At 43.7% G+C, this 27,157-nt stretch overlaps 2 protein-coding genes across 3 annotated transcripts; one reads left to right on the top strand and one right to left on the bottom strand.

Moving 5' to 3' along the window:
- Positions 1 to 1,054: 1,054 nt before the first annotated feature.
- On the bottom strand, positions 1,055 to 16,755 carry mtpap (mitochondrial poly(A) polymerase). Its single transcript, XM_084049279.1, has 9 exons — positions 16,587 to 16,755; positions 15,522 to 15,688; positions 15,169 to 15,402; positions 11,671 to 11,895; positions 9,893 to 10,104; positions 7,602 to 7,828; positions 4,938 to 5,030; positions 4,666 to 4,739; positions 1,055 to 1,872 (listed from the first exon to the last, which is right to left on the bottom strand). The coding sequence occupies exons 1-9, from the start codon at positions 16,750 to 16,752 to the stop codon at positions 1,546 to 1,548; spliced, it is 1,725 nt and encodes a 574-aa protein (XP_083905405.1). The 5' UTR covers positions 16,753 to 16,755; the 3' UTR covers positions 1,055 to 1,545.
- An 808-nt stretch (positions 16,756 to 17,563) lies between these two features.
- map3k8 (mitogen-activated protein kinase kinase kinase 8) lies at positions 17,564 to 26,568 on the top strand. Of its 2 annotated transcripts, XR_014600144.1 has the most exons (9): positions 17,564 to 17,795; positions 18,987 to 19,359; positions 19,979 to 20,149; positions 21,004 to 21,265; positions 22,564 to 22,670; positions 23,851 to 24,003; positions 24,901 to 25,147; positions 25,316 to 26,114; positions 26,231 to 26,568. XR_014600144.1 is itself a non-coding variant. In XM_084048876.1 (8 exons), exons 2-8 carry the CDS (start codon positions 19,015 to 19,017, stop codon positions 25,450 to 25,452), a joined length of 1,422 nt encoding a protein of 473 aa, XP_083905002.1. In that variant the 5' UTR covers positions 17,564 to 17,795; positions 18,987 to 19,014; the 3' UTR covers positions 25,453 to 26,568. The 2 variants fall into 2 exon arrangements, 1 of the variants encoding a protein (XP_083905002.1); XM_084048876.1 differs by having other exon boundaries at positions 25,316 to 26,568.
- Positions 26,569 to 27,157: the final 589 nt, after the last annotated feature.

The raw sequence follows: 27,157 nt of genomic DNA, 5'->3' as shown, positions 1-27,157 counted from the left end.
GCACAGTCGCACACGCACACGTTCAAAGGGAGGAGAGATACAGGAAGAGAGGGAGAGTTCAAAGCCAAAGTGGCGTGGGCGTATTTGAAAGTGACGGGTGCTCCCTCCTTTTCATTCCTCCCATGCTGTGCCCCTGTAGGCGAGAGAGAGGGAGAGATAGATAGATAGATATATATGAGAGAGAGAGAGAGAGAGAGAGAGGGAGAGGGAGAAGGAGAGGGAGAAAGAGAGAGAGGGAGAAAGGGAAAGAGAAGGGAAGGGGAGTCACTGTTAAAAGTCTAGCCCTTCACCCTCTGACCTCCCACAGCACTGAGTGGAATAACAGCTGTGGGCCACGCACTCCACTCCAGCCTCCTCAAACCACTGTCTCATAGCCAGGGGCCGCCGCACACATGCACACGTACTGTACAGTACTAAAGGGGAACTATACAGAATTGTGGTCTTAGTCCCTCTGTCGCTCTCCATCATAAGGAAACTCTTTCTCTCTCTCACACACACACACACACACACACACACACACACACGCGCATGTGTGTAACTTATGTAACGTGATTGACCTTTTCAGTGTTTACTTGGCCGATATTTCAAATGATCAATTAATTACACATGATTAGCCAGCCACAGGCATTGTACGCATACTCTGACAACTCCACATTTGAAAGGGCCCGTCTCTAGAAGACGGACGGACGGACGGACGGACAGACTCTTGCGATGGAATTTGTCCACCATCTCTCCACAGATGTAAAATGTCAGCTGAACCAGTAGCATTCTGGGTAGAGGTCAATCCATTCTACAGACATACCGCAAACTTTGGCTACTTTTTGTTCCAGGGAATGGGGTGAGTGACTGAAATTGGGTTCCGTGTGTCTATATACTTGCGAGTAAAGAGACGTGCCAGCTCCATTACATCATTGTTTAAGATGGTTTGCCGTTAAAAACTTTACTCCAGATGTGACACAGAGGAGCAAACTTTGCGTCAGCGTGCGGCTTTCCCAGTCATCCGTTAAAACTATGAGAAATGAGGCTTAACTGTGGGGTGGTGTCTGTTCATAATGAGAGTGGGATAATGAACTCCATGTTGTGACATTTAATAGAAGACAGCGTTGTACATTTTGTATATATATAAAACTTAAAACAAAAAAAAAGATGGTGGTCGGACTCGGTACTAGTCACTACAGTATAAGTTATCATTTATATGTACACAATCATATTTGCAAATGCGGACACAGATTGGAGTAGTCTTTGCTCTGTAATGAGCACTTGATTAGGACTGCCATCAGATTTTCCAAACACAGTCTTGTCATTAGGGCTAGAATATGGTCTATGTTAAATACAGTATACAGCAATCCCTTCCTTATGCCTGGAGCCATAAAGGCCTCAGAGGTTCCCTCTGGTGTTCAAATTTGAAAACTGCAGCCCGGTCTCAGGCATAATCACAGGTGCATTAGCTGTGACCAGTGCAGAACGGTACGGGGCATTGTTTTTTTTCCTCAAATCTCCAGAAAGGCCGGAAAACCCCTCCGCCTGCCCCAAAGCCTTCTTTGGTTAACTTTTTTTCTTCAGGGAGTCCAGAAGGCTCTTGATTCTTTCGCTGGCCGGCTCCCTCTTCCTAGCCTTGCGACTTTTGACCGCTTTTACTTCCTGGGAGGGAAGAAGAAGGTTGGCCAGTCCCCACGGCGTGGCCGTAGCGGCACCCGCCGCCGACTGAGGCGCCTTGTTCTCCGCCTGCTGGAGCAGCCAGGAGCTCTCCTGGCACAGCGTCACGAAGCGGCCGAGCTGCGTGACGTTGACGTTCCTGCTGACGTTCAGCGAGGGCTCAAACGGGTTCTGGATGTGCAGGGGGGCTTCCTCTGGCTTGTTCTGCTCTTTACCCTGGAGACACCAATGAGGACAAGCTTTAGCAGGTGGGAAAAGACAGGCTCAACGTGAGGGTGCCTGCCTGTGTGCACGCGCTGAGACACAGGCGCGGCCCCCACATTGTCACGGTCCATCTATCTTATTGGTCACGCTTTCAGGACTCTGCTGTATCTGGGGCAGTGGTGGAAAAAGTACTCACATGTTTTACTTAAGTAAAAGTATCAATACTGCAATATAGAAATATTAATAAAATAGAAAAATACTGTTACAAGTAAAAGTCCAGAATTAAAAATGTACTTGAGTAAAAGTACAAGAGTATTGGCATCAAAATGTACTTAAAGTACTAAAAGTAAAAGTACTCATTATGCAGAATGTCCCATTTCAAGTTTTCAAATGTATAAACATCTTTTGAAAATAGCCGATCTACAAGCTCGAGCTTAACCAGTGGTTAATGTATGTTTTGTAATAATTATCAAAATCTACAAAGTAACTAGTAACTAAAGTTTTCAAATAATTGTAGTGGAGTAAAAGTACAATATTTGCCTCTGAGATGTAATGGAGTAGAAGTAAAAGTATTGAAAATTGGAAATACTCCAGTAAAGTAAAAACACAGTACTTGAGTAAATGTACTTAGTTACGTTACGCCACTGATCTGGGGCACTCTATGCCTGACTGGTACACCACTCTCTCCCCCTGGCAAGCAGATGGGAGAGAGAGAGAGAGCATGCGAGTGCGAACGTGAGAGAGAGAGAGAGAGAGAGAGAGAGTGTGCGTGTCATTGTGAATGTGCGGTGATCCGAGTCAGCTTTGAGGAACAAGCCTGCAGGTCGGCGCCGGCAAACTGAGCCGCGCACACTGGCCACGCCTCATCTATCATACACCAAACACCTCTGATACGGTTCTGGGTTCTGGGAGACACTTTGACCATGAACATTCTAATTTCACAGGGCTGGGTTTTATATGGCAATATCAAATGCCTGAACGCTGTGATACAAGTCCATCAATGTCAGTGGTGGAAGAGGTACTCATATTGTTTTACTTAAGTAAAAGTATCAATACCATAATGTGGAAATACTCGGTTACAAGTAAAAGTCTGTTATTCAAAATGGACTTGAGTAAAAGTACAAAAGTATTGCCATCAAGATATACTTAAGGTGCCAAAAGCAAAAGTACTCATTATGCGCGGCAGTGGCTCAGGGGTAGAGTGGCCGGGTAGAGTGAACTGGAAAACCGCAAGGTTCCCAGTTTGATCCCGGGCTGGGGCGCTCTCCTAGAGTTAGTGTCGAAGTGTCCTTGAGCAAGACGCTGAACCCCTAATTGCTCCCGATGAGCAGGTTGGTGCCTTGCATGGTTTCCTCCGCCATCGGTGTATGAATCTGTGTGTGAATGGGTTAATGGCACAATCAATGTAAAGCGCTTCGGATAGAAGCGCTATATAAATGCACCATTTACCATTTATGCGGTCACAAGCGTTTCAAAATATTTTGAAAATAGCAGATGTACAAGCTCACAACGCTTCGCAAAGCGACGCGTTGTGAGCTTGTAGACAGGCTATTTTCAAATAGCCAAGGTATATACAGGGATTAAGTGGTTAATGCTTGTTTTGTAATAATATTCAAAAACTACAAAGTAACTAGTTACTTAAGTTTTCAAATAATTCTAGTGGAGTAAAAGTACAAGAATTGCCTCTGAGATGTAGTGGAGTAGAAGTAAAAGGTAAAAGTATTCAATATTGGAAATACTCCAGTAAAGTAAAATTACCTCAAAACTGTACTTATGTACGGTACTTGAGTACATGTACTTAGATGCTTTACACCCCTGATCAATGTTACAATATATCAACTGGAATCTGGCCCAAAAATGTTGCTCAGGAACAAGTTGAGAAGCTACTTCTAGATCCAGACTAAAGGCCGTGGCCAGAGGCTGAATGGATGAAGGAATGGAGCCACAGGGGAAGGGGAGGGTAGGGCTTTGTGTGGGTGGGAGAGTGTGTGGGGTGGCATAAAGCAATCAGTCAAAAGGAGTGCGGAGGACAGGAGAATTGTAGCACAGTAAAGCAGATTTATGGCTGTTTCTCTTCTGGTGAAAAGCCTGGAGGCACAGGTCACGGCCAGAGTCTACCTGCAGCCTTCCTCTGCCATCAGACTTGATATTAGTGTGGTATATTAGGCTCTCCCTCGCAGACAACAAACAACAACAAGCTTTCTAATTGGGATCATGGCTCAAGGGCACCGGGGGCCACATCAATCAACACACGACGGCGACAGCTGTCATCTGTGTGCACGTTCACGTCATCCGCCAAATCGCTGACTTTATTACCTCCAGCTTTCTCTCTTGAATCTTGGCTCGAAATGGGGGGGCGGGGGGGGCGACTGTCTCCCCATTTTTTTCCTATGATATTTTTGGGGCTTTTTCTGCCTTTATTGATAGTATACAGTAGACTGACAGGAAATGGGGAGACAGATGGGGAGTGACGGTCGTCGGGATCGAGAATCTAACCCACAACACACTTTCTAGGTGCCCGGACCGCTACTACTGCCGTGGATCCAAGTTAGTTTGTCGGCAGATGCGGACCAGGAGTGTACAGATTCCTGGTCATCACGTAACAGGAATGCCATAGGTTGGGTCCTAAACAGCCGCTGGTCTGTTCAGTGTGTCCTTGAACAAGACGCATTAACTGCCGTGCTCACGGCCGCAGTGAATTGCTCCGAGTAAGAGTGGCAACTAGTGACCTTGGATGTGAATATACAATGTGCTCCATCATCTGTGTGATACATAAACAGATGACACAAAACAAAGTGACTTTACCTTTCTGATGTTAATGGACATTTGGTTGAATGGAAAGGTGGCGTAGAACTCGAAGAACTCGCACAGCAGTTGCTCTGAAACAATGCAGACAGAGAGAGAGAGAGAGGGGGGGGGGGGGAGAGAATCAAGTTAGCGCGAGGGCAACCCCCGCCCCCCCCCCCCCATCTCAAAACCCCTAGGCTAACGAGGACGTCAATGTGGATCAAAATTAATTCAGACCCGAACAAAAGCCCACTGCACCCACCCACCCCATCAAACGTTTTTGTACCCACCTGATGTTTCCGTGTTGCCCTGGCGGCGGATCTTGGTGAAGTCGCTGACAAACGTGCAGTCGTTCCCCTCGATCACACTCCTGTCCGCGGGGCCTTGTAGGACAAGAGGGGAGGGGGGTGCATGGGGTAAATGACTGCCTGAACATTTACAGTGGCCATAAACAAGACACAGATGGATGGAGCAGCTTCGTTCGTGAAAAGACGGGGACAAGAAAGCGAGAGAGAGTGAGAGCGAGAGAGGGGGAGAGAGAGAGGAGAGAAAAGAGAGAAAGCGGGCATGGCACGGGTCCCTGGTCATTGAGTTTGGTGCCAATCTCTGTGATAGCGTCCCACCGCTGTTTAAAACGCGTGCATGTGTGTTGGAACGCGTGCATGTGTTAAGCGTGCACGACTGCACGTATATGTGCGTCAGTCTGCAGGTGGAGCTGCGACGGAAAGGGAGGGGCTATTGAGTGGATGGGGGAGGGGGTTAAAGCTCTTTCCAGAGTGATGGGCCTTTTATCGTGCTGTAAGCACTCTTTGTGATAGAGTCTGCGATAAGCTGATGGCAGGGCTGAGGGGAAGGGGGCCGAGGCCAATAGATTGCTTTTGGAAGGCAATTATCAGGCAGCCAAGGTGAGAGAGAATGTGTGTGTGTGTGTGTGTGTGTGTGTGTGTGTGTGTGTGTGTGTGTGTGTGTGTGTGTGTGTGTGTGTGTGTGTGTATGTGAGAGAGAGAGAGAGACATGTATTGCCACATACTGTATTACATTCATACCTGGTACTGTAGTAATGTCAAGGTTTATGCCTTAAGCTATGTATGGCCACCTCCATAAATTACGTTGACATAATGACCACCAAATCAGCACTCGACTGCAATACAATACTAGCAATTAACATTCGCCAGGGGAAATTGATAAACGATCTAAACTTTACTTAACTGATTTGGTGTCCAAACAAATCTGCAGTGTCTCAGACTCGAATCACACTTAATGTGAGATACTTGTCCTAGTTTAAAGCCTTAAGGTAAACTCTGTAGATATGACCTAAATAACATTTTATATATTAACACATCATGGTTTTATTAACAACTTAAACCTAATGTTCGTCCAGACGTTAAAATCCCGTAGCATCATTCCCTAATCCCAATATAATTCCCTGAAAGGTCACACTGTCCCCACATAAGCACTACTCAGAGATGCTAGTAGGTGGCTTGGGCAATATAGTGGTAATGAGGTATTTTATATGGCATCAATGTCATTGCTGTCATGCAATTTCATTAGATCCTGCAATGAAAACGGAGGTACAGAGGACTTCATCTTTCGTGGAAGCTAGTTCCAAGAATCAGCAATCTGAAATGTGCTGAGTGTTCACCCCTTAAACCCTATATACCATACTTCGTTGACCGGGGTACCCCAGGGGTGTATATTTGGTCGACTCCTTTTTTCACATTACGTCTTTACGTTATGTCTCCATTGAAAATAGCCAACCTGCAAGCTCAAAACGTGACACAACACTTGACGTAGCTTGTACGTAGATCTGCTACCGTCACCAAATGTTTGCCTACTTATGTAGAATGTTTGCCTATTATGACATGCCCAGAATAGGAATAACAATGGGGCATGCATGAAGGTAGTTTCTGTCTGGGAAGAGCAAACACTATGGCAACATCACCAAGCTTGATAGAGTGCTTCCAAAGGAGAAAATGGGTCATGGCTGTGCGACATATTCACATTTCAATTGCATCTCAAAGGACTGATTCAATGGTGAATTACATCTTTTGCAGTACTTTCAACAGATGAACATAATCGGATGAGCAACAGGGTTCTTCCTGATGCTGTAATAATACTGCGCGTAGAAAACCAAAACCAAACGATAACTAACATCGGCATTAACTGCATGCAGGGGTACAATATTATTAAGTGAGCACTGAAACAGGATTTTGGAAGGAAAAATGTATCAGGCCGACTGACAAAGTGTACAAGGGAGCCAGGACAATACTGTGTAGGTGGTGTGCTTACAGTATGTGTTAGACAATGCATTTTGTAATGCCATTCATTAACCCACTAAAACTGGGAAAGCATCTCTGTCATTTTAGATTTTTGCGTTCTGATATACAAGCTCACAGTGCGTCACTTTGTGCTGTGCTGCGAGCTTGTATATCTGCTATTTTTGAAAAATCTTGAAAGAACTACTGGTTTAGAAGGCATTTGTAGAATCTGCCTCAGGTCTTGATGGGTTAATGTTGTGCTATGGCCTTGAGGTCTGCCAGCCCGACAGGCCCCGAAGGGCCTCGGCTTGACCCGTTGATTAGGGCCAGGCTCGGGCCATTTTAAAAAAATGAATAGGTCAAGCACGGGCCGGCCGGGCTCAGTGACCCTGAGCTACGTTAACTCTCTCAAACACGCAGCAGTATTTACCAATGAAATAGACCTCTCTCCTTTCATTGACAATGAAAGGAGAGGAGTTCAATGAGTCTGTGTTACGTTAGTTACATTACGTTATTAGTTACATTACGTCAGTTACGGTAGTCTCTGAATGTCTCTTGAAGCCTGACAAGATGGGAGTGTGAATATGTTTATCAGACGATGCGACACAAAATAAAGATTGACTGAGACTCATTAAGGCTCATTGTAATACTAGCATCCTATGCCTACACAGTGCAATAAAAGTTACAGTTTGCTACCTGCTAGGTCTCGGAGGTCGCTCAGGGTGGGGATTATGGGTGTGCACCTCCGCTGTAGGAAGAACAGGACCATGACTGTGAGGGAGAAGTTGGTGATCCAGGCACCTGGGATGCTGCTGGTGATGCCATGAACCCTCGCCCAGCAGCGGACAGCAAACACCAGGCTGCGCACCCGCTGGTCCAGCTCTGCATACAGGGACAGCAACTCTGTGCTCTTCATCGCCACCCTGTGGAGAACATGCAGCATGGCGGGTCAAGAGAAGAGGACTGATTTGCCTCACACATTGTAATGCGAGCTGATGTTATGTGTAACTCAAGTGTGTGAGAGTCAGCATCGGATTGGATCTTTGATAATAATGCAGCGGCGTGCACGTGCCAAGAACCTGGGAGTGATCCTGGACAGTCAGCTGTTCTTAATGCACACATTGCCTTGCGATCGCTTGCTCGTGTAGTTTTACACTTCACAACATAAGACCCTTCCTCGTCCAGAAATCTGCCCAGGTCCTTATCAAAGCCTCAGTCATCTCCAGGCTTGACAACTGCAACTCCCTCTTTGATGGTCTGTCTGCATGCTCTCTCACACTTCTACAACTCATCCAGAATGTCGCAGTATGCCTGGTCTTCAACCTTCCAAGACTTTCACATCTCCTCCTGACTTCTGCCATTTTAGATTTTTGCGTTCTGATATACAATTCTGTTTACTTGTCCACAGATGTCAAGTATATCATTTAGATAGTATGTTTTACAGATGCTTGGATTTAGGGCTGAACAATTAATATAAAAATATATTATAAAAATTGCTATATGAACTACTGCAATTTTCTAATCGCAGAGGCTACAAATAATTGCATAAGAGAGATGACGTCCAAAATGTACTTCCAGACAAGGTATTCTAGTGCTTTGGGTAATATTTGGTCAATGAATCGTGTACATTAATTTCACCCCCATGTGTATTACAAGACCATACAGGTTTAGAAGTCATACTTCACATCACTGTCTGTTTGTCATTGAGTGATCCACAGACCACTGGTTGTCCATGGCATCATTACAGGTGGTACTTGGGATTTCTTATCTATTTATATATATTAAAAAAAACATATATATTTTGAATAACATTTTATGAGAATTATTTTTACTAATAGGCGCAGTATGGGAAATAAGCTTGAAATGAATTATACTTTGTTGCACACGGTACCGTGCATTGCAAATAGCACATCTAACAAGCTCACAACAACACGTTAATCAGTGACGCAACTTTGCAATCAACACCATGTAAAAAACGTAAAAGAAACTTAAACATTAAACTTTAAACGATACAAAACATATGGTACAATTTTCTTGGAAATGCCTTGTGCACTGATACATAGTGGAGTTTCTATGTTCTCCCCATGTTCGTGTGGGTGTTCATTTGGAACTCAAGAAAATTCAACAAAATATACCTTCTGCACCCATTCAAGGGTATAACCAGAAAGGTGCCAACCTCTGTGAAGGGTACATCTATTTGATAACTGAATCATGAAATGCCCTGCTACCGTACATGTCAAAGGTCAGTGGAATTCTGATGAACATGGACCGAAGCAAACAAAGCAACCACTGGAGGGAGAGATGCCTCATCTGTATGACTGACTCAGTGGTATTCAGAGAGCACCAGCCAAAAGCAACGCTAGTGAGTCGTGCATGTTTGACAGATTAACGGACGCGCTTCCTCGAAGACTATAGGACATCAACAACAACAGAAAAATCCCCCTCACAACAATCCAGAGTGGGCGGTTGAACTCTATTTCCTTAGAAACTGCAGAGTGGTTTTCTGAACGTTAGCAGGTGTACAGTATGTGTGTCACGTGTGTGTGTGTGTGTGTGTGTGTGTGCGCGCGCGCGCGTGCGTGCGTGCGTGCGTGTGTGTGTGTGTGTGGTTGCCACCAGTAGAAACCACAGTCTTCTTAAAGTCAGAAAGAGAGAAGTGAAAGGCAAACAAGTCTCTGGTCTCTGCACTCTGGTCCCTTTTATCAGTTTCATCATCAACTAAAGACTCAAGGTTTCGACACAACTCAGGTTTCTGCCTGGGGCATGTGCAACGTGAGTGTGGCCAAAATGTTTCAAACAGAAACGGCATTTGGACACATGACTTAGGACATCAAAAAATAAAAAAACTGGAATATGCTGACAAATCATACCAAATGAATCTTCCATTGGGTGACATGATAAATAGATATAGGTTTTGGTGTTTGGTATCCCCTCTGTGCCTTGTGGGTGTGTGTATGCATTTGTAATACTGTAGACAATTACTATACCTATTGTTAGCTGTAAGGTCACACTGGAAACCCGAGGGCTGGTGGGAAAAGCGGACCAGAGGACAGCGGGCATTCAGGATCTTTATCACCCCGACACAGCCGGCCCCGAAATGGTTCACACAGGCCCCAATGACAGACAGGATGTTCTGGGTGACGGCCCGCTCCGAGTTGGCCTGCTTCATCTGGTACTCTAGGGAAAAGCCCGCTTTAGGCTGGGCAAAGACAGCACAACAGGGTTAGCTTTGGAGAGCGAGAAGCACAAGCTCTGACTCTGCACCTTGCATTAAATGTGTAATAACCAACTGAGAATGTGAATATTAGTTGATATGTCAAGATATCACAGATGTCTGTTGGACATAGGCAGAGGCTACAGTAATTCTGACGGCCATGCACTGTGTTTGGACATATCTCTTTCAATGTGATGTTTCGTTGAGCAGAGAGCTTTTGTTTCACCCGCGTCTCCTGACATAATTAAATCACATTAGTAGATTTTAACCCATTGTGTAACTATACCTTTCAAGACGGGAACCCCTTTTGGGGTTGTTGTTGCTATGTACAGTATATAGCAACATACATGCTTTGTCATTTTTGAATAAATATTTGAAGTTTTTCAGAAAACAGGATTTAGAAGGCGTTTTTAGAATCGGCCGCAGGTCTAAATGGGTTAAACTTGTGTGCTTCACTTCATGCAGGACATTGGTTTTGTCGCTAGGAAAGCATTCTGTGCTCTTTTGATCTCGCCATTTAGATTAGCATTGCGCAGCCTTGTTCTTAAAAGTGATGGCAGCCGACACTCTTGATTGGTTTGATTAATGTAATGCCCAAAACACACCTATGAATAATCCAGGGCCATTTAGAGCCTAGTGCCCGGCACTAGGTGGGCGCTAGGAAGCTATCTACCGATTCTTGAATCCTTCCGATCCCAAGTGAATCTGACATTTGTGTGCTGTGCTATACAACCTGGTCTTCCAACATGAAAGGACATTGTGCTTTATAGTACATTTCTCACCAACAGTATCTCTTAACAGTATGTTTACCCTCTTACGTAGTAAGCAGAGATAAAGGCTTCAGAGGGGCTTTCCCCTGATCAATCATATCTACAGCACCCAAACACCATTATCTGAACCAGAAGTTCCCACAGCAACAAACTATCCTCTGCTCTGCAACCAAACATATAGAGGGCTATCATATAATATTAAATCTGTGATAGTCATCATAGTTTAATTACTCTATTTATTGAATGCACCACATTAAAGCCAACAATACTGATACCACTTCCTAGCTACTAATGCTCGTATCTTTTCACTTAAGTTCTCAATAACATATACTAGCCTCATAACGCTACGATGTCATCTTATAGTGGATGTCACGTGCATGGCATTTGGCACATACACATTTGTATGGCATTTGCCGCGTACAGGAAGTTGTGAGGATGCGGAAATACATTTAGGTGTCAGGTCCTCTAACCACAGCGTGATAAAACAAGCAGAAGTTATTGAAAGTTCAAGTAAACAGGGGAAGTGATAAAACGCTGGATGAGATCATATTAATAGTACTATGGCTCACTTTGGGTAGATGAAGATTCCTGTGTGTTCACCCTTGTACAGACATCTTCCAGATGAATCACTTAGTGACACTCCTATATACTTACTTGACCGGGGTCCCCTAGGGGTTTATACCTGCCCCCCCCCCCCCCCCCTCTACACCAAATCTCTTCACTGAATTGGGGGAAAATATTTAATATCATACAGTACATCCGTGCACCCTGCCTAACTTACCAACTTCATGTTCCTTCCACTGATGCCGTCCAGATCTAGAAACATGTCTAGGTCACAGCCCAGTTTGCCAAAGCCATTCACAGACGACCCAAACGGCCTGATGGTGCATTCTGGGAAATATGCAGCGGCGATATCTTTGAGCAGGGAGCAGACCAGGAAACGCAGGCGTGTATTCTCCTCGGTCAACTGGTAGGCTTCTTTCAGGGTGGTGATCTGTTGGCCTATCTGAGGGCAACACAGCAAACAGGAAGAAATGTAAACAACACTCCACTGGTATTTGACTTCCAGGACATGGCCATGCACAATTATATTTAAATGATAATTAAATGTCATCATGATTATTAAAAGGAGCATCTTACACATAACAGCTGAAACCAGATTCCCCCCCCCCCCCCCCCCAATACGGCAAACTGATCCTTCTAATCTAGACAGACAGCAATTAGTTCTTTAGATAAATATATGAAGTCCTGAACTGTATGATATACTCAGTTTGATACAGTATCAGTATTGTGTATATATTGTCCACGGGGCCTAAACTACTCAGCAGCCTGGATTTGAAAGGCTAGAGTATATCCATTTAGTTGAAATTGAGTTCTTGCAAAAATGCAAGCAAGTATCACTTTGTGCTTTTCCAAAGTTGTCATCTAATTGGGGTGTTTGTTTATATCGTCTTGTGGACAAACCCCAGGCTGACACTGGGGTTTGTCAGCCTGTGAATAACGGTAAAGGTTGTTGCATGTGGTCCTTGACAATGCATTCAGTAATGTAGGAAAGTGAAGATAATTAATGTTATTCTTCTTTGCATTAATTTATTGAATTGAGGTTTCAATTCCAAAAGTACTTCAAGCTTAACTTCTACAGAGGGGGATCAGCTAATTAAGATCTACAGAAGAGGATCAGATAATTAAGATCCACAGACTCTGTCAAGAGGCACATGTATCAAACACAGTCCCTTGTGAAGTTCAAGATTAGTTGCCAGGCAGAATTCCCAGGGCTTGCAGTAAAAGCAAAGTGTGTTTTACCATTTGCAACTGCATATCTCTGTGAGAATGTGTTTTTCCCCCTACACTGTCATACCTAAAGAATAAGTACAGGTGGCTAGGTTAGAGCCAGAGAATGACATGTCCCTGTCAACCACAATAGCCAAGAATAGACCAACTGTGCAACTCAAGAAAATACCTAATCCAACTGACAGAATAGTGGTCCCCAGGTTGATTCTTAAGACGATGGTCGCCCCGGACTCACAATCAGTTGAAAACCCCTGCCTAAAAAGGCACGTGTGTATTCATTGTATCCCAGGTACTACGGCCCCAGCTCAGTGGCCTTGTGGTTAGAGTGTCCGCCCTGAGATTGGGAGGCCGGGGCTCGATGGCCGGGTCATACCAAAGACTCTAAAAAAGGGACCCAATGCCTCCCTGCTTGGCACTCAGCATCAAGTGTTGGATTGGGGGAGATACACAAGTGTCAGGTGTACTTATACTAGTGCCAGGTGTACATCAAGCTGCCTCACGCTACAGAAACAGGAGATGGGCTCCTGCCCCATATGCCTCGGCAAGGCTTACTTTAGTTTATAGAGCACTGACACCAATTAAAGTCATACACACTTGGCACAGAAGTGGCTCTTGTTGGCAATGAGCATCATTAGGCTGTGAAAAAGGCTAATGGCCTACCCTCAACGTCCCCTACCCTATACATAACTAATTAAAAGTCATTTTAATAGCTATACTTAAGCTAAGCGCTATAATTCATAACATACATAACCAGTGTTGCAATGCTGAATTGGAACGTGGTTGCACTCTATTTTAATGACGTGACACGCACGTCGCTTAACACCTACACTACAGGTCACACAATGGACAATTGATATGCATCTAGGCTCATTCCTATGTTAATTCGCCTGGTGTGAGTCGGGAGCCTTTGTAAACTTTGTTGAGGTGTGAATTTAAAGTTGTTTTAAATCTACACTGTATGCATGTGTCTGTGCGTGCTCCTGGTCAAATAGGTTCCTGCACGGCGTGCAAGGCCGTCCCTTGAGCAATGCAACCCTGCACATAACATAAATGAATACAAAATACGAAATGCAGTGAAAACTGCATGGATCTAATGTGTGTGTGGCTAGCGTTTAGAACATGTATTAGGGTTAGAAAGGGGAAGGTCTCGCACCACGTAAACTGAAATGTATTTCTTCTTTGGAACTTTTTAATTCATTTTCACTTTTCATAGCATGTCAGGCTGCAGGCAGGGTTTGCGCGTCCATTGCGCCGTAAATCAGGGGATTAACCACTTAAACACTATAGACTTAGTAAACTGGACCCAAGTTGCCTATGTACTTGGACCGTATCAATCGGGAACACACCGGGAGAGAGGGTTAAAAATTGAAAAATAGAAAGACTCCCGTGACAATCGGGTTGGCAGAGATATGCATGCAAGAATAGGTACTTCCTCTGTACTTTCAATTAGCTTTCAAGCTATTTCCCATGAATCTCCCTCTGTCACAACAGTGAAGGAAACCAAAATCAACAGACTTTGAAGTGATATTACATATTACTACATACTTTTTAACTTAAGCAGCACTTCTAGAATTGGCATACACTAACCCAATAGCCCTAACTCTAAACCTAAACATAATAATTTGATTGGTAGGCCAGCACACAGTAACCTGACACCGTCAAATGGAAGAAGCTTGCGACACACATTTGTTTCACAGCCTATGCAAATGAGATTTCCGGAGGGAGGGGGGTTTACCAGGCTAAGCACACAGCATGTGTGAGGCTTAACTAAGGGGGAGAAAGTCCCTTACCTGAGAAGGCTGGTCACCCCAGAGCCCAGATCACAAAAAGCACAATGTTACTTTGGTTGAGGTTTGGGTTATGTAGTTGCCTTGCCATAATTTAACTCCAAAATCCAAGTATTGCCAATACATGTTCAGTAGTTGCTCCGTTGATAAGAAATGTATACTTTTTCTTTTTATAAACACAGAACCAGGTTTTGTAATGTTAGATACATTGTTAGAATCCACTCTGTTAATTTGTGTGCTAAAATATTTACTTTAGTCTGTATCACCATACAATGCGAAGCAATGGTGAGAACTAATACATTTTCTAATCAATTTTCTAATCAAATCCTAAATAGTCTGCACTGGGGCCCGCCGTAACTATGTTGGGCCACTGAGAGAGAGGGAGAGAAACACACACACACACACACACACACACACACACACACACACACCATTGGCCTATTCAGGGACCACAAAAGTAGGGAAAGTTAATCTGGAACGATGTAAGTTGGGAATGCATGCCCCACCCAGTTATGCAAATACCTGCTGTACGTGACATACATGGGCATACATGGGAGACAGATGAACCCGTAGAAAGACTGACAGATATTTCATGCATTGGCGTGTAAAAGAATGTTCTGTTGTGCATGCTACTATTTTAATCGGTGCAGCGGCACAGATATTGTCAGTGCTGCCATGGAATTCAGAGAAACACTACTTACACTCTCCTCTCCAGACAGTTTCTGTACGAGCAGGTTGATAGGGATAGTGGTCTGTGGTTGGCAATATACGCCTGCCTTGCTGTTGGCTGGGTCCACAGGGCCTAAACTCCTCAGGGACAGCAGCCTGGATTTGAAAGGCACCATGGACTCATGGTTGACACTGGGGACAGCAGTCCCTTCGTGTAATGAGGCAATGCATCCCGTATTCGCGTACTCCACTACCGCATATGTGCCCTGCAGAAGCAAACAGAAGTGTAAGAAAGAAGTAGCTTAAAATGTGATCAATCTGGAAAATGCATTATGCACATACGTGTATCAGATATCGTATTTGCAGTGGTATTTGATCTACTTACATAGTTTTCATAAAAGAAGCACTTGTTAATATCCCCGTGTCTCGATAAATATTTGAGGACCTTTTTTTCGTTCGACTTGTTTGGAAGGCTGATGAGCACAGACCTCTCAGCTTCTTCTAGTCTCTCTGCCAGCCTCTCATCAAACGACTTGTATTCACCCCTTTGTTCTGACGAGAAAACACCAAAGAAATGAATCACTATGAACTTGTAATGGATCTTATTAAACAGTACAAAAGCTACCACCATACTAGCCTTGGATCAATACTATCATAGATGTATTTAATCAAGTCTGACTTTTATTTTCGTATCTACGATCGGAGATATAAAAATGTAAAACTCGATAAAATACAGATCTATGATAACTGTGTTGCCATTCATTTCAATGAGCTTGGTAGCTTGCACGATATGTGGGCTCATTGTAGCCTTGGATCAAGATTATCATAGATGCATTTAATCGAGTCTGACCTTTGCTTTTGTATGACGCAAAAGTCAGATTCAACAAAATACATCGATGATAGGAATACAAGACAGGTTGGCACTAGGGACATCTGGGCACCATACTTTTGGGGTGACTGGGCACCTGGACGAGTGGGCACCTGGAGAGGTGGGCCCAGATGTCCTGGTGCCCACCTCTTCAGGTGAGCACTCGTCCAGGTGCCCAGTTATCACCACCCCTAAGTGTACAAGAGAAGAAAAATAAATAGGTAGGTTAAGACTTAAATAGGTAGGTGTATCTTTAGGGAAGTTTTGAAAGTGAGTAGGGTTTTACACTCCTTTACTCCTTTTGGTAGGGCATTCCACATTTTTGATGAACAGCAAGAGAACGAGTTCATTCCCTTTGTTGAGCCAAATCTGGGTTGCACATGATTTGTGGAGCTGCCTCTGGTGTTATGATCATGGACTTCATTAACATTTAAGAAGTATTTAGACAAATACAGGGGGATCCCAATGTTGTGGTGTATCTTGAAGACCAGGCCTATCTCTCTCTCTCTCTCTCTCTCTCTCTCTCTCTCTCTCTCTCTCTCTCTCTCTCTCTCTCTCTCTCTCTCTCTCTCTCTCTCTGACCTGTTAGTGCTACATCTTTCTTCAGAGGTTCGTCTCGTGCCGCAACAACAACGCTGGTCCCCAGCCGTCTCTGAATGCCCGCATCCAGCTGTTTAAAACCCTTGGCCAGGCCGATCCTTCCTCCCATCAGATGTAACCTGCTGCACACACAGATGGAGGACGCCATTGTTGCTCTCTACCAGACCACAGGGCGCATGCGTGCGCTTCTGTTCTATGGCAACCGGGAATGGACAAGAATCAAAAGAAAAATGTCAAAATGTAATAATAATAACAATAATAATAATAATGATAATATTCACAAAAATAATAATAAGAAATATATAAATAAACGAATAAAGGACACCACCGTATTTTTTTTTTAAATATTAACAATAATAAAGTTGACTGCTTTGCAAATAGCTCTGGTCCATAGCGTTAGAAAGAGTCCTCGTTAACGCTATATTACTTTCGAGCCGTTGCCCGCGTACCCCAGTAGCGCAGGCTGCGCAGCCTCTCGTCTGTAGTAAAAATAAAAAATACACTTTTGCTACATACCAAAACAAAGACAGTTTTAAGATGTTGAAAGCCTACTTTCCTTAGTGGGAACACTTATTGGAGCCCCCCACCTCACGTCTAAAATACACCTTTTGGCCAGAAAACAAAACATTTCACCGGAAGGAAAAAAAAAGGTTTTAGTTACTCCACTGCGCTCCCTACAGATCTTGGCAATAGAAAAATTCAATTGACCAGATCTGTAGTATAGGGGGCGCACGCATCTACTTGTACTCTGCAACCACAATTACACCAGTGATGATGGCCGTGGATGTTATGTATTTATTAAAAGTATAAGAAAGTTGTTTCATTGCTATTGCACATCTTCTAAACAGGGGAAACTTCCCGACCCAAAATTGCATTTGCGCCCACATGAAAAGTGATAAAGCGCAACGACAGGGTAAGGATAATACCCTTGAAATTCACTTGGAAATTAAAAGAAAGGGAAAAGGAAAAACGAAACTAAACCGAATGGTTGGAAGAAGCCGCGGCGCATGACGTTAAACTTCAAACGACACCCCCGCAGGCTTTCTATCTACGACATAAACTCCCTGTTTGCTTCCACGTTGCGTCAGTCTGACACTCTCACTGTATGCTCAGTGCGCGCACAACACACACAACAAGCAGCAGCACAATGGAGAGAGCGCACTCCAACTGAGCTCCTCACACAATATCCAGGTAAGTCATTTTAAACATTCCTTAAAGTTTGCTCTGCCAGACTGTGCCAGTGACTTGCCCTTAGCCTTGGATCATGATTATTATAGATGTATTTTATTTTATCGAGTCTGACTGACTTTTACTTTCTTATCTATAATAATAGTCTTGGGCTGCACCCCCCCCCCAATTGTGACTGGATATCTGCGCGCAAAGCCCGTACTTCTCCGTACATGTACAAAAGAAAATCATATAAAGTGCTGAACCTGTAGCCCTGGATGTTAACTCAACATTAGGAACAAGTGTGCAATGTATTAATCCGTATTTTGCAATAGACATGTGTTTTAAACCCGTCTGTGTCGGATTCTGTCGGAAATTCCCTGTATTCCTCAATGGACGGTAGTGACAGGGCGCATCTGGTGAAAGCCGGTATTACACTCAATGTAAACAGGAAGTAAACGAGGGGGGGATGGCGTTCAGGCACAGACGGGATTAAAACGCATATTTATTGAAGAATACGGACTAATACAGTGCACAAAGATTCCGAATGCCGAGTTAACATTTGGGGCAACCGGCTAAGCACCTTATATTTTGCATGTGTACATGTTCGGAGAAATACGGACTTAACGGGCGGATGTCCAGTGACACTTGGGGGGTGAAACCCAAGACGACCATAGATATGCAAATGTAAAAATCGATTAAATACATCTATGATGAATCTTGATCCAAGGCTAATACGCTCTCAGAGTTATATATAACTGTGGATTTTACTGTGCGCACCTCATTGCGCGAACCTGTAGTTATTGCGAGGATGTGAAAGTCAGTGGTCAAATTATGAACATGTTTCACTCAGATGGTTACAACGTGACATCTAACCATACACGCCGTGCGTAAATAATACATTGTGCTAACTAACAGGTTGCGGCGGTATACGCCTTAAAAACATACATTTGATATTTACATGATCAGCAGCACTGTGGGCTTTGAATCACTATGCAAACATCAGGTTTGAATCACTAGGAAAACATCAGGCAAGAAGCTCCCCGGGGCTTCCCACAGTGTTGTGAAATTATTTTGCATTGGGGAGAAAAGTGAATGAAGTCCCTCCTCCCTTATCATCATCATCACTCTGGCAGGCTTTTGTGTCTCATGATCTGCTCAAAACAGACACACACATAGATTTTCTTACCTAATTTGAGCAATGATGTATTGCAGAGCCAGGAGAACAAGACACGGATGAATTATGATGGAGTATGACAATGGAATTGAACTCCTGCTGGCTCACATGAACATTGAGGACATTATTGACGCTGTGGAGAATCTTTACCACGCGGAGGGAGTCGAGGAAGAAGAACTAGGTTTGTCATTAGAAGAAGAAGAAGACAGTCTATCTCAGGAGGAGATGGACCAGAATGAAGAGGCAGGGGACTCGGCAGATTCGGGGAGTGAAGAGAAGGCTCATGGTGGTGGTGGTAGTGTGAGGTATGGGAAAGTGCCAGACCTCCTGTCATTTGTCAACCTCATCTCTGACATGCAGCCGGCAGCGCTACAGCGCCTACAACAGGAGATGGGAGTACTTCTGAATAAGGTGAGACCTTACTGTGGTCAAGTATTGATACTGTTTTGATATGGCACAGTAAAATCCTTCATTCATCCTTCAATCATTGTGTAACTTCATAGCAACAAGCAAGAGCTTTGCAATGTGCCGGGACTGCAGTGTGCATGAAAATGATCTCTCGGGCATACTTTATGTTGTGTTTATAGTAAGTAGCCTTGGAAACCAACGGCTCCTGAGCCATGTGGCTCATAGGGCAGGAATCTAGCTCATGTTTCTGTAGCGTGAGGCAGCTTGATGTACAAGTACATCCCCCCAGCCATGATGTACTGTACAAGTACACCCCCTGGATATGACGCTACACGCTAGTTTGTCACAGGGATCAACTCAACATCAAGGGTTGGACCAATCCAACGCTTGATGCTGAGTTGGACCAATCCAACCCTTGATAATTTATTGGACCAATCCAAGTGCCTAGAAGGGAGGCACTGGGTCCCGTTTTTTATAGTCTTTGGTACTGAACCCAAACCTCTCAATCTCAGGGCAGACGCTCTAACCACAAGGCCACTGAGCTGGTTGTGTTTACACTGTTATGTTATACATTTTGGACAGAGAAGCTGCAACTTTTTTTTGATATCTGCCTTGCTTGCAGAAGGACATGGCTGTCAAGAATGGACGCTATCAAATCAATATGGACGTGGTCCTGTTTCCGTGGACGTTGACTTACAAGAGTCATGGCTCAGGTCTTGTGCCTAAAGGCTCCTTTGGGAAAGTCCATCTGGCTCAGGACGCCAAAACCAGGAAGAGAATGGCATGCAAACTGGTGAGTCCTGCCCAGCAATGATTGGAATCCAGCCTGAGAGGATTTCCCGTAACTATTAACTTCAGTGCCAAGAATGTTAGAATGTTATGTACTACCGTACGAAGTACCTTTGTTTATGTAGACACTGCTAAGATTGTTTTGCTACTGAAAATATGAAAATGTTCATGTTTGAACTTTGCATACACTGATAATGGGTTGTAAAAGAGGAACATTGTTTAGGGGAAAAAAACTGCCTCTCTGCAACTCATTTACTAGACCCAGTGTCGAGTGGTCTGAAACTAAAGGACTCATTGGCCAACATTATTCAGAATTAAATCTGGAAATAATGTAGTTGCTTCCACTTCACAACAATTATATTCAACTTTTTGGTTTGGTGGTATAACATTGAGATAGACACACACACACACACACACACACACACACACACACCCACACACACACACACTGTGTTCTAATTACGTGCATGTGTTATATTCAGTCCTTTTCACAAAGGGGCCTTATATATTTGGTGGTTCCTGAAGTGGGAATTATTAGCAAACAAGGTGGGGATGGCTTCCCAGTCTGGTATTATCACAGCAAGTGCTATGTTTACCTTACACACTGTTGACAGTACACACACATTGTCACACACACTGTAAAAAGCTTAGTGGCATGAGTTCACTAGCCAGTAATTCAGTTCATCTCATGCACAATACAAGATTGCCCATTCGATGAGAAGATGATTCTATTTCTATTGGTCATCAAAGTAGTTTTTCAGTAGGACTGATGACACCGGGTACAAATCTATAATAGTAGGATATTGTGTGGAGATACAATTGTACAGTCGCTCATTGCCTTGCATGCCCTTGTCCTAGATCCCCATGGAGAACTTCAAAGCTGCCGAAGTGGAGATCCAGGCGCGTTTCCGCCACGAGAACATCGCTGAGCTCTATGGCGCTTTGGTGTGGGATCAACACGTCCACCTCTTCATGGAGGCCGGCGAGGGCGGCTCTGTCCTGGAGAAGCTGGAAACCTGTGGGCCCATGAGAGAGTTCGAGATCATCTGGGTAACGAAGCAGGTTCTCCGCGGCCTGGAGTTCTTGCACTCCCACAACGTCATTCACCACGACATCAAACGTAAGCGTGACAAATAAAAGCCATGCAAACCTCCTCTTCCTCTCATGGGCCTTTGATGATGTGATTCAAAATTCAAGATTAGAGAGGATTTATTTGTTACTCACTCAAGTACAATCAGCAAAATGTTGATGTGTCATCCTCTGCAGACTGTACTAACAATAACAATATGCAACAACAAAGATAACAATAATAATACTGGATATGAAAAGTGAGGGTAAAACATTTTTGCAGAAATGAGGTTTAAGAAAAGTCCTCGTTCAGGGCTTTGATGGGCTCAGGGGAAAAACATTCTTGCTGACACTCTGTGTGATACCCTTGTGACACCTCAGGCGCTTGCCTGCCGGAAATGTGACAACAGTCTTAAGACATTATTCGTGGAAGGAAAGCAAGGGCCATATATACCGGTAGTTCTGCTTAGAGCCATGCTTGGCAGGAAGAGGTTCATTCTGGTGAAGAACAGCCAAAGACCAGACCACAGTGTTAACAGTGATACATACTGTAATGTGTTTTAATGTACATCAGGGTCAGGGTTTCAATTCAGTTTGGGTCACTGTAAAGCCTTGGATTTGTTATTGCTGATGATAGCAATGTTGAATTCTGTTACAGTATGTACTTAACAGAGAGCAACACAGGAAGCTAGCTAGGTCGAGTTAACGCGGCTGGGTTCGTCTGATGAGAGCTAATCTCAGCCCCGGGATCAAAGCCCCGCTCCACAGCCGTCTGTCAGCCAGTCACAACCTAAAGGCTCTTTGGTGTCTGGAATTTCCAGCCAGATCCTCCCTCCTTCCCCTGCGCCCTCCTTGTAGAAGGGTTAAATGTAGGCTGCAGCCAGGAGAGTTATGACAATGGTGTGCTTTGTGGCCCAGTCCTGTGACGTGCTGCTGTGGTCCTCTGTGTTTCCTGCCTCCAGTCAAAATATGTAATTTCACCTCAGTGAGGTAACGAAAGAGAAGGGCGAGCGCTTTTAGAAACGCCTGCCTTTAAATTATCTGTCAAATTGTGTGCTCAAAGCATGCCAAATGCTTGTTTGGCTTTCTCAGTGACTACTTTGAAGACGCCAATGCCCTTTCCCAAATACGCTGCTCCAGTGTAAACACTGTGTAAGCCTGCTGAACAACAGCATGGTTGAGAACTCTTTAACTGTGTTCATGTTCAGCAGTGTTAATTTCCTCAAATGTCAGCCAACACGCCCATTGACTAACAATAACTTCAGCAAAGAGGAAGTCGTTCTGTATGTTGTCTTTGACACACAGTACACAGTCAATATTAATATATTATTATCTTCCTTTTCTCCTTAGCCAGTAATATTGTCCTGATGTCAGACAAGGCAGTGTTGGTGGACTTTGGCCTGACCGTGCAAATGACAGAGGAGACGTACATCCCCAGAGACCTGAGGGGCACAGAGGTGAGAGTAACATCCTGTAATCCTAAAACTTCAAAATTTTGAGGTTGAGCCAATCACTTCCTGCACCAGGGTTTCAAACCCTGTCAGCTCAGGATGTCTGCTCTGGTGAACTTAAAGAGTTTCTTATTCTGTACTTTCAAATGTTTATAGGTGTCTTTTTTACCTTTGGAAAAAACAGCTGTCTTCTGGTTTGAGACTGGGGGTTTGAGACTCCCTTTTTTTGTACAATTTAGTCTGGAGTCTTGTCAGCACTTGCCTGTCAGTTAGACAAAAAATGAGAGCTAATTACTTGCAAGCATTAATGCACGGATCAGTGCACCCGATGAACTGACACAGATGCTAAAAGTGTTCAGCGATCGCCAAAGAGGGGAGAAGTGGAGAAAATGAGTCAGAGGCATACTGTATACAGACAGAAAATGTAGAATGATGGCAACAAGGACTATCTCACGACCCCTCTTCTCTTTTACTGTTCCTACTTTGTCCCTGGATTTTGACCTCTGTGTGTGTGAGTGCATGCGCGTGTGTTTTTGTGTGTGTGTGTGTGTGTGTGTGTGTGTGTGTGTGTGTGTGTGTGTGTGTGCGTGCGTGTGTGTCCGCCTTGTGCCCCTTGTGGCTTGGCTTGTGGAAAGTCCCAGGGCAGACGCCCAGTGGTAATAACAAGGAGAGGGAGCTAGCAAACAGACAGCTAGCAATACTGGGCTGTTCAGGCTGACATTAACATGACATTAACATGTGCAACTGAGTGGAATTTCCAGCACATTGAGAGATGGGCTGTAAAAAAAAACATTTAACTGAAAAATATAAAACAATTTGAAATGTATATTTGAAATATAAAACATATATTAGACTTTTTCATATGAAATGCCCCAGGATTTTATACAGAGGGAGCCCCACACACACATACAAAAAACGATTGAAATCTGTACACTGACCCAAGCTCATGCAGAGCCTAGATCTGGATTTTGGGCAGTTTGCTGTGTCGCATAATATGTCACACAAAAGTCACATTTTCAGCAGCATGTGCAGCATAGCATAAGCTTGTTCGCTTAGCCAGCAAGCATGTCTTTTTGTTGGTTGTTTCACATCAATAATTTAATTTACTGGAAAGAGGAACTGCAGTGATGTCCTCATTTACCCTTTCAAATAACCGCATGATATATTACAATTTGCCATCTCACAGATGTATATGAGTCCAGAGGTTGTCTTGTGTCGGGGACATAACACCAAGACGGACATCTACAGCCTTGGCACCACCATCATCCATATGCAGACTGGTAGCCCCCCCTGGGTGAGGAGATACCCACGCACTTCCTACCCATCATATCTCTACATTGTAAGTAACATACATATTATGACTGTTGTGCAGAATGTGAAGGAATGATAAATAAGTCTTACTTGAGTTTTCCATATTTCTAGAATGATGAATGATGTGTTTTTTGTTTGTTTTAGCTTTTACTTCTGTAATGAGGGTAATGCCCATCACGTCTAGCCCAGTAGTCAGTCACACAGCAGACACGTAACCATGGTCATTTGTCTTTTCAAACACCAAACTAAATACTCATGATTCGATGTGCACAGCAACATCCTGTGTCTAAAAAGTCACAGTTTTCCGTGACCTTATTCTGCTTTTTCACAGCTAAGATTATCATGAGATATTAAAGCATGACTCTTGTTGACTCTTGACTCTTGTTTGTAGCACATACCTCCAGTGCCCAGTGAGTGAGTGAGTGAGTGAGTCAGTCAGTCAGTCAGTCAGTCAGTCAGTCAGTCAGTCTATTGCCGCTTCCATTTTGTTCTTTTAAAAGGTTTCCAGGACAGAGGTTTAGTGTTTTCTGAAGTGGGTTATCGGCCTCTGGATTTGATTTATAGAGTGATTCACTTCCTCATGAAACCACCGTCACGTGGAGGCTCTGTTTTTAGAGTCTATACTCTCTCCAACGGACTGCGCTTGAGAACCCATCCTTGATGCCTTATTTCTTTTATCACAACCGAAGTAATATTACACGCTACTACACAGTGACACTCAAACAAGAAACAAAGGATTGAGTCGAAGCCTGTAAGAGGACTTGCATGTGGCTTCTTGACTGCCTGCATGCAACCTGCGCCTGTTGCACTCTGTTGACACACACTTGTCAACTTGTGGCTTTTTTGTATTGTCTGTGGTTTTCACTGACAACGATTTTGCTCTTACCCCCCCCCCCCCCCACACACACACACACACACAAACTAGATCCACAAGCAGGCGCCTCCTATGGAAGACGTAGCGGAGGACTGCAGCCTGTCCATGCGCACCTTCCTAAGCCGAGCTCTGGAGAGGAACCCTGCAGAGCGAAGTTCAGCCACAGAGCTGCTGAAGGACGAGGCCATCAACCCGCCCAGGGAGGAGCAACCGCGCTGCTGGAGCCTGGACTCGGCGCTGGGCGAGGCCAACCACCCCATGCTGCGGCAGCACAGCCAACATACAGACACCACACAGGGTGAGGCCTGGTAGAAAATGTGCTCGTTCAGACACGGCTGCTAGCTCTTGGCCATTTCTTGGCCAATCAAATGCACTCACACAGACACATGTGCAAATATTAGATACACAGTTACATACAGTACATAATGCTTACCAGTATTAACAACTCTCTGCTCTTTTTCTGTAGAGTCTTCCCTGTATACTGAGGAGTCCGGCCACATGAGGAGGAAGTCTCATATTCAGTCTTATATTGACGTGGGGGCCGTGGCCGTGGCCAGTTACTACAAGCTTGTGAGAGGGCCTCCCGCCACAGAATACGGCTAGCACTGGACAAGTGGCTTAACTGTTGAATTATTACGGAACAATTCATGTATAATTGAATACTTCACTCTACTCCAAAGTTGTCTGTGACATTGCTCTGTGAAGTGTGACTGTTTAGAAGGGTTAGGATACGTTTGTAATGAATGGGAAAGTGGAGTGAAATGGCGAATGTCTTATGAATGATTCCTCAGTAATCTTAGCAACACTGCAGGTCAGTGATTGAAAGTTATGTATCATTCGGCATCTCTGTACATACAGTACAGTACAGTATTTGCTATTGGTGTGGCTATCATGCAGGATGTCTTGAAGGATGTGTCACGTGTAATGCACTGCACTGACATGTTAAGTGAAAAAAGGAAAGGGTTTCACTCCAATAACGTAGAATCCAGTTTGTAAAGACAAAACAACGTATAGTAAAAACTAAAAAGCTACAAAAGCACCAAGATTTGTCAAAAACATTACTGTCATTATTTTGTCTTATAATCCATCTATATAAGTGTTTTAATTTGATGACAACGATCATTTTTGTGAACAGGAATTCACTTGACCTTAAATGTTTTGGGATTGTATATCTTGGAATGAAGCTGTGTGTACATTTACATATACTGTGAGTATCTTATGCAAAATTAATTGTGGTTGTGGTTGAGACATAAAATAAGGATTTTGTTAGATTAGTGCAGTGCACATTCCTGCATGCTGGTTCATAGCGGGCCGGTTATGGAGAACTGCTGATTGGAAGGATTTCACCCTTGACAACTTCCTTGGCAATACATCCGCCAAGTGTGAAGTCGTTCGGATGAACAGTTCTGGAGTTATGAAGGACAAATATACAGACAGACAGATATTTATGGAATTTATAGATGCACCACGTGTGCACCATGTAGACATTGAAATTGTTTGATGAACAGTTATTGATGAACTTCTGAATGTTAGTTCCTATGGAACTTTATCATTGTAGTTGCTGTGCAATTATACTTCTATAGATTGCCTGTATAGAATGTTCTTTTGTACATCCGGTTGAGATGATGTCTGTTATGGATGTTGCAATATATATATATATATATATATTTGGGATGCAGTGTTTTAAAAATGGATAGTGTATTATTTCTCTATCTGAAAATACAGAAATCATTATACCCTCAATAAAATGAAAGAAAAAACACAGCTTGCATTTGCTTTTGTCACTTGTAGTATGTTGCAACTATTGAAATTCACTTTGGAATTGTCCTTTCAAAAAGATGGTTCAGAAAGGGTAAGAGGAAAAACTCCAATGTCCATGTCATGTCTCACTTTCAGTCTGGTGGTCACTTTCAGGCTCTTGCTTGATTTCTTTGAGGAAAGTGTGTTCACACAATGGGGCACCAATTTACTTTCTAGCTCTATTGGTTGACTTCCACATTGGTGAGCATCTATAGATCACTTTATGTGTGAACACCATCAGCACCATCATAGAGAAGCAAAGAAATGTCAAGATCATAATGGCTTTCAGAGGGCAACTTAAGACCATTTTAAGCTGATTTCTTATCAGAGATAGGTTGAAAGATTTGACATTAGCCAAGTTGATAAATCTGATATTAGAGTTGCCCTTTAATGGAAAGGATATAAGTAAAGACTGAACTATGTTGAGTTTACAGTTTAACAAAAGCTAACTCAGATAACCATGACTCCAGTTATTGAGTGTGGGAGGGGAAACTGCTCTCTCTCTCTC

Source organism: Gymnoscopelus microlampas (assembly GCF_963454915.1).
Source record: "Gymnoscopelus microlampas genome assembly, chromosome: 22".
Taxonomy (NCBI): Eukaryota; Metazoa; Chordata; class Actinopteri; order Myctophiformes; family Myctophidae; genus Gymnoscopelus; species Gymnoscopelus microlampas.
The sequence above is the reverse complement of the archived record's forward strand: the minus strand, read 5'-3'. Positions and strand labels throughout refer to the sequence as shown.

Excerpts from the sequence above, each read along its gene's own strand:
- mtpap (XM_084049279.1), bottom strand. The coding sequence starts at position 16,752 with ATGGCGTCCTCCATCTGTGTGTGCAGCAGGTTACATCTGATGGGAGGA. Across the intron at positions 10,105-11,670 it reads GTGGAAGGAACATGAAGTTG|CCTAAAGCGGGCTTTTCCCT; the intron begins GTAAGTTAGGCA and ends GTCTTTGCCCAG. Across the intron at positions 4,740-4,937 it reads GGGCAACACGGAAACATCAG|AGCAACTGCTGTGCGAGTTC; the intron begins GTGGGTACAAAA and ends GCATTGTTTCAG.
- map3k8 (XM_084048876.1), top strand. The coding sequence starts at position 19,015 with ATGATGGAGTATGACAATGGAATTGAACTCCTGCTGGCTCACATGAAC. Across the intron at positions 20,150-21,003 it reads AGAGAATGGCATGCAAACTG|ATCCCCATGGAGAACTTCAA; the intron begins GTGAGTCCTGCC and ends CCCTTGTCCTAG. Across the intron at positions 25,148-25,315 it reads ACATACAGACACCACACAGG|AGTCTTCCCTGTATACTGAG; the intron begins GTGAGGCCTGGT and ends CTTTTTCTGTAG.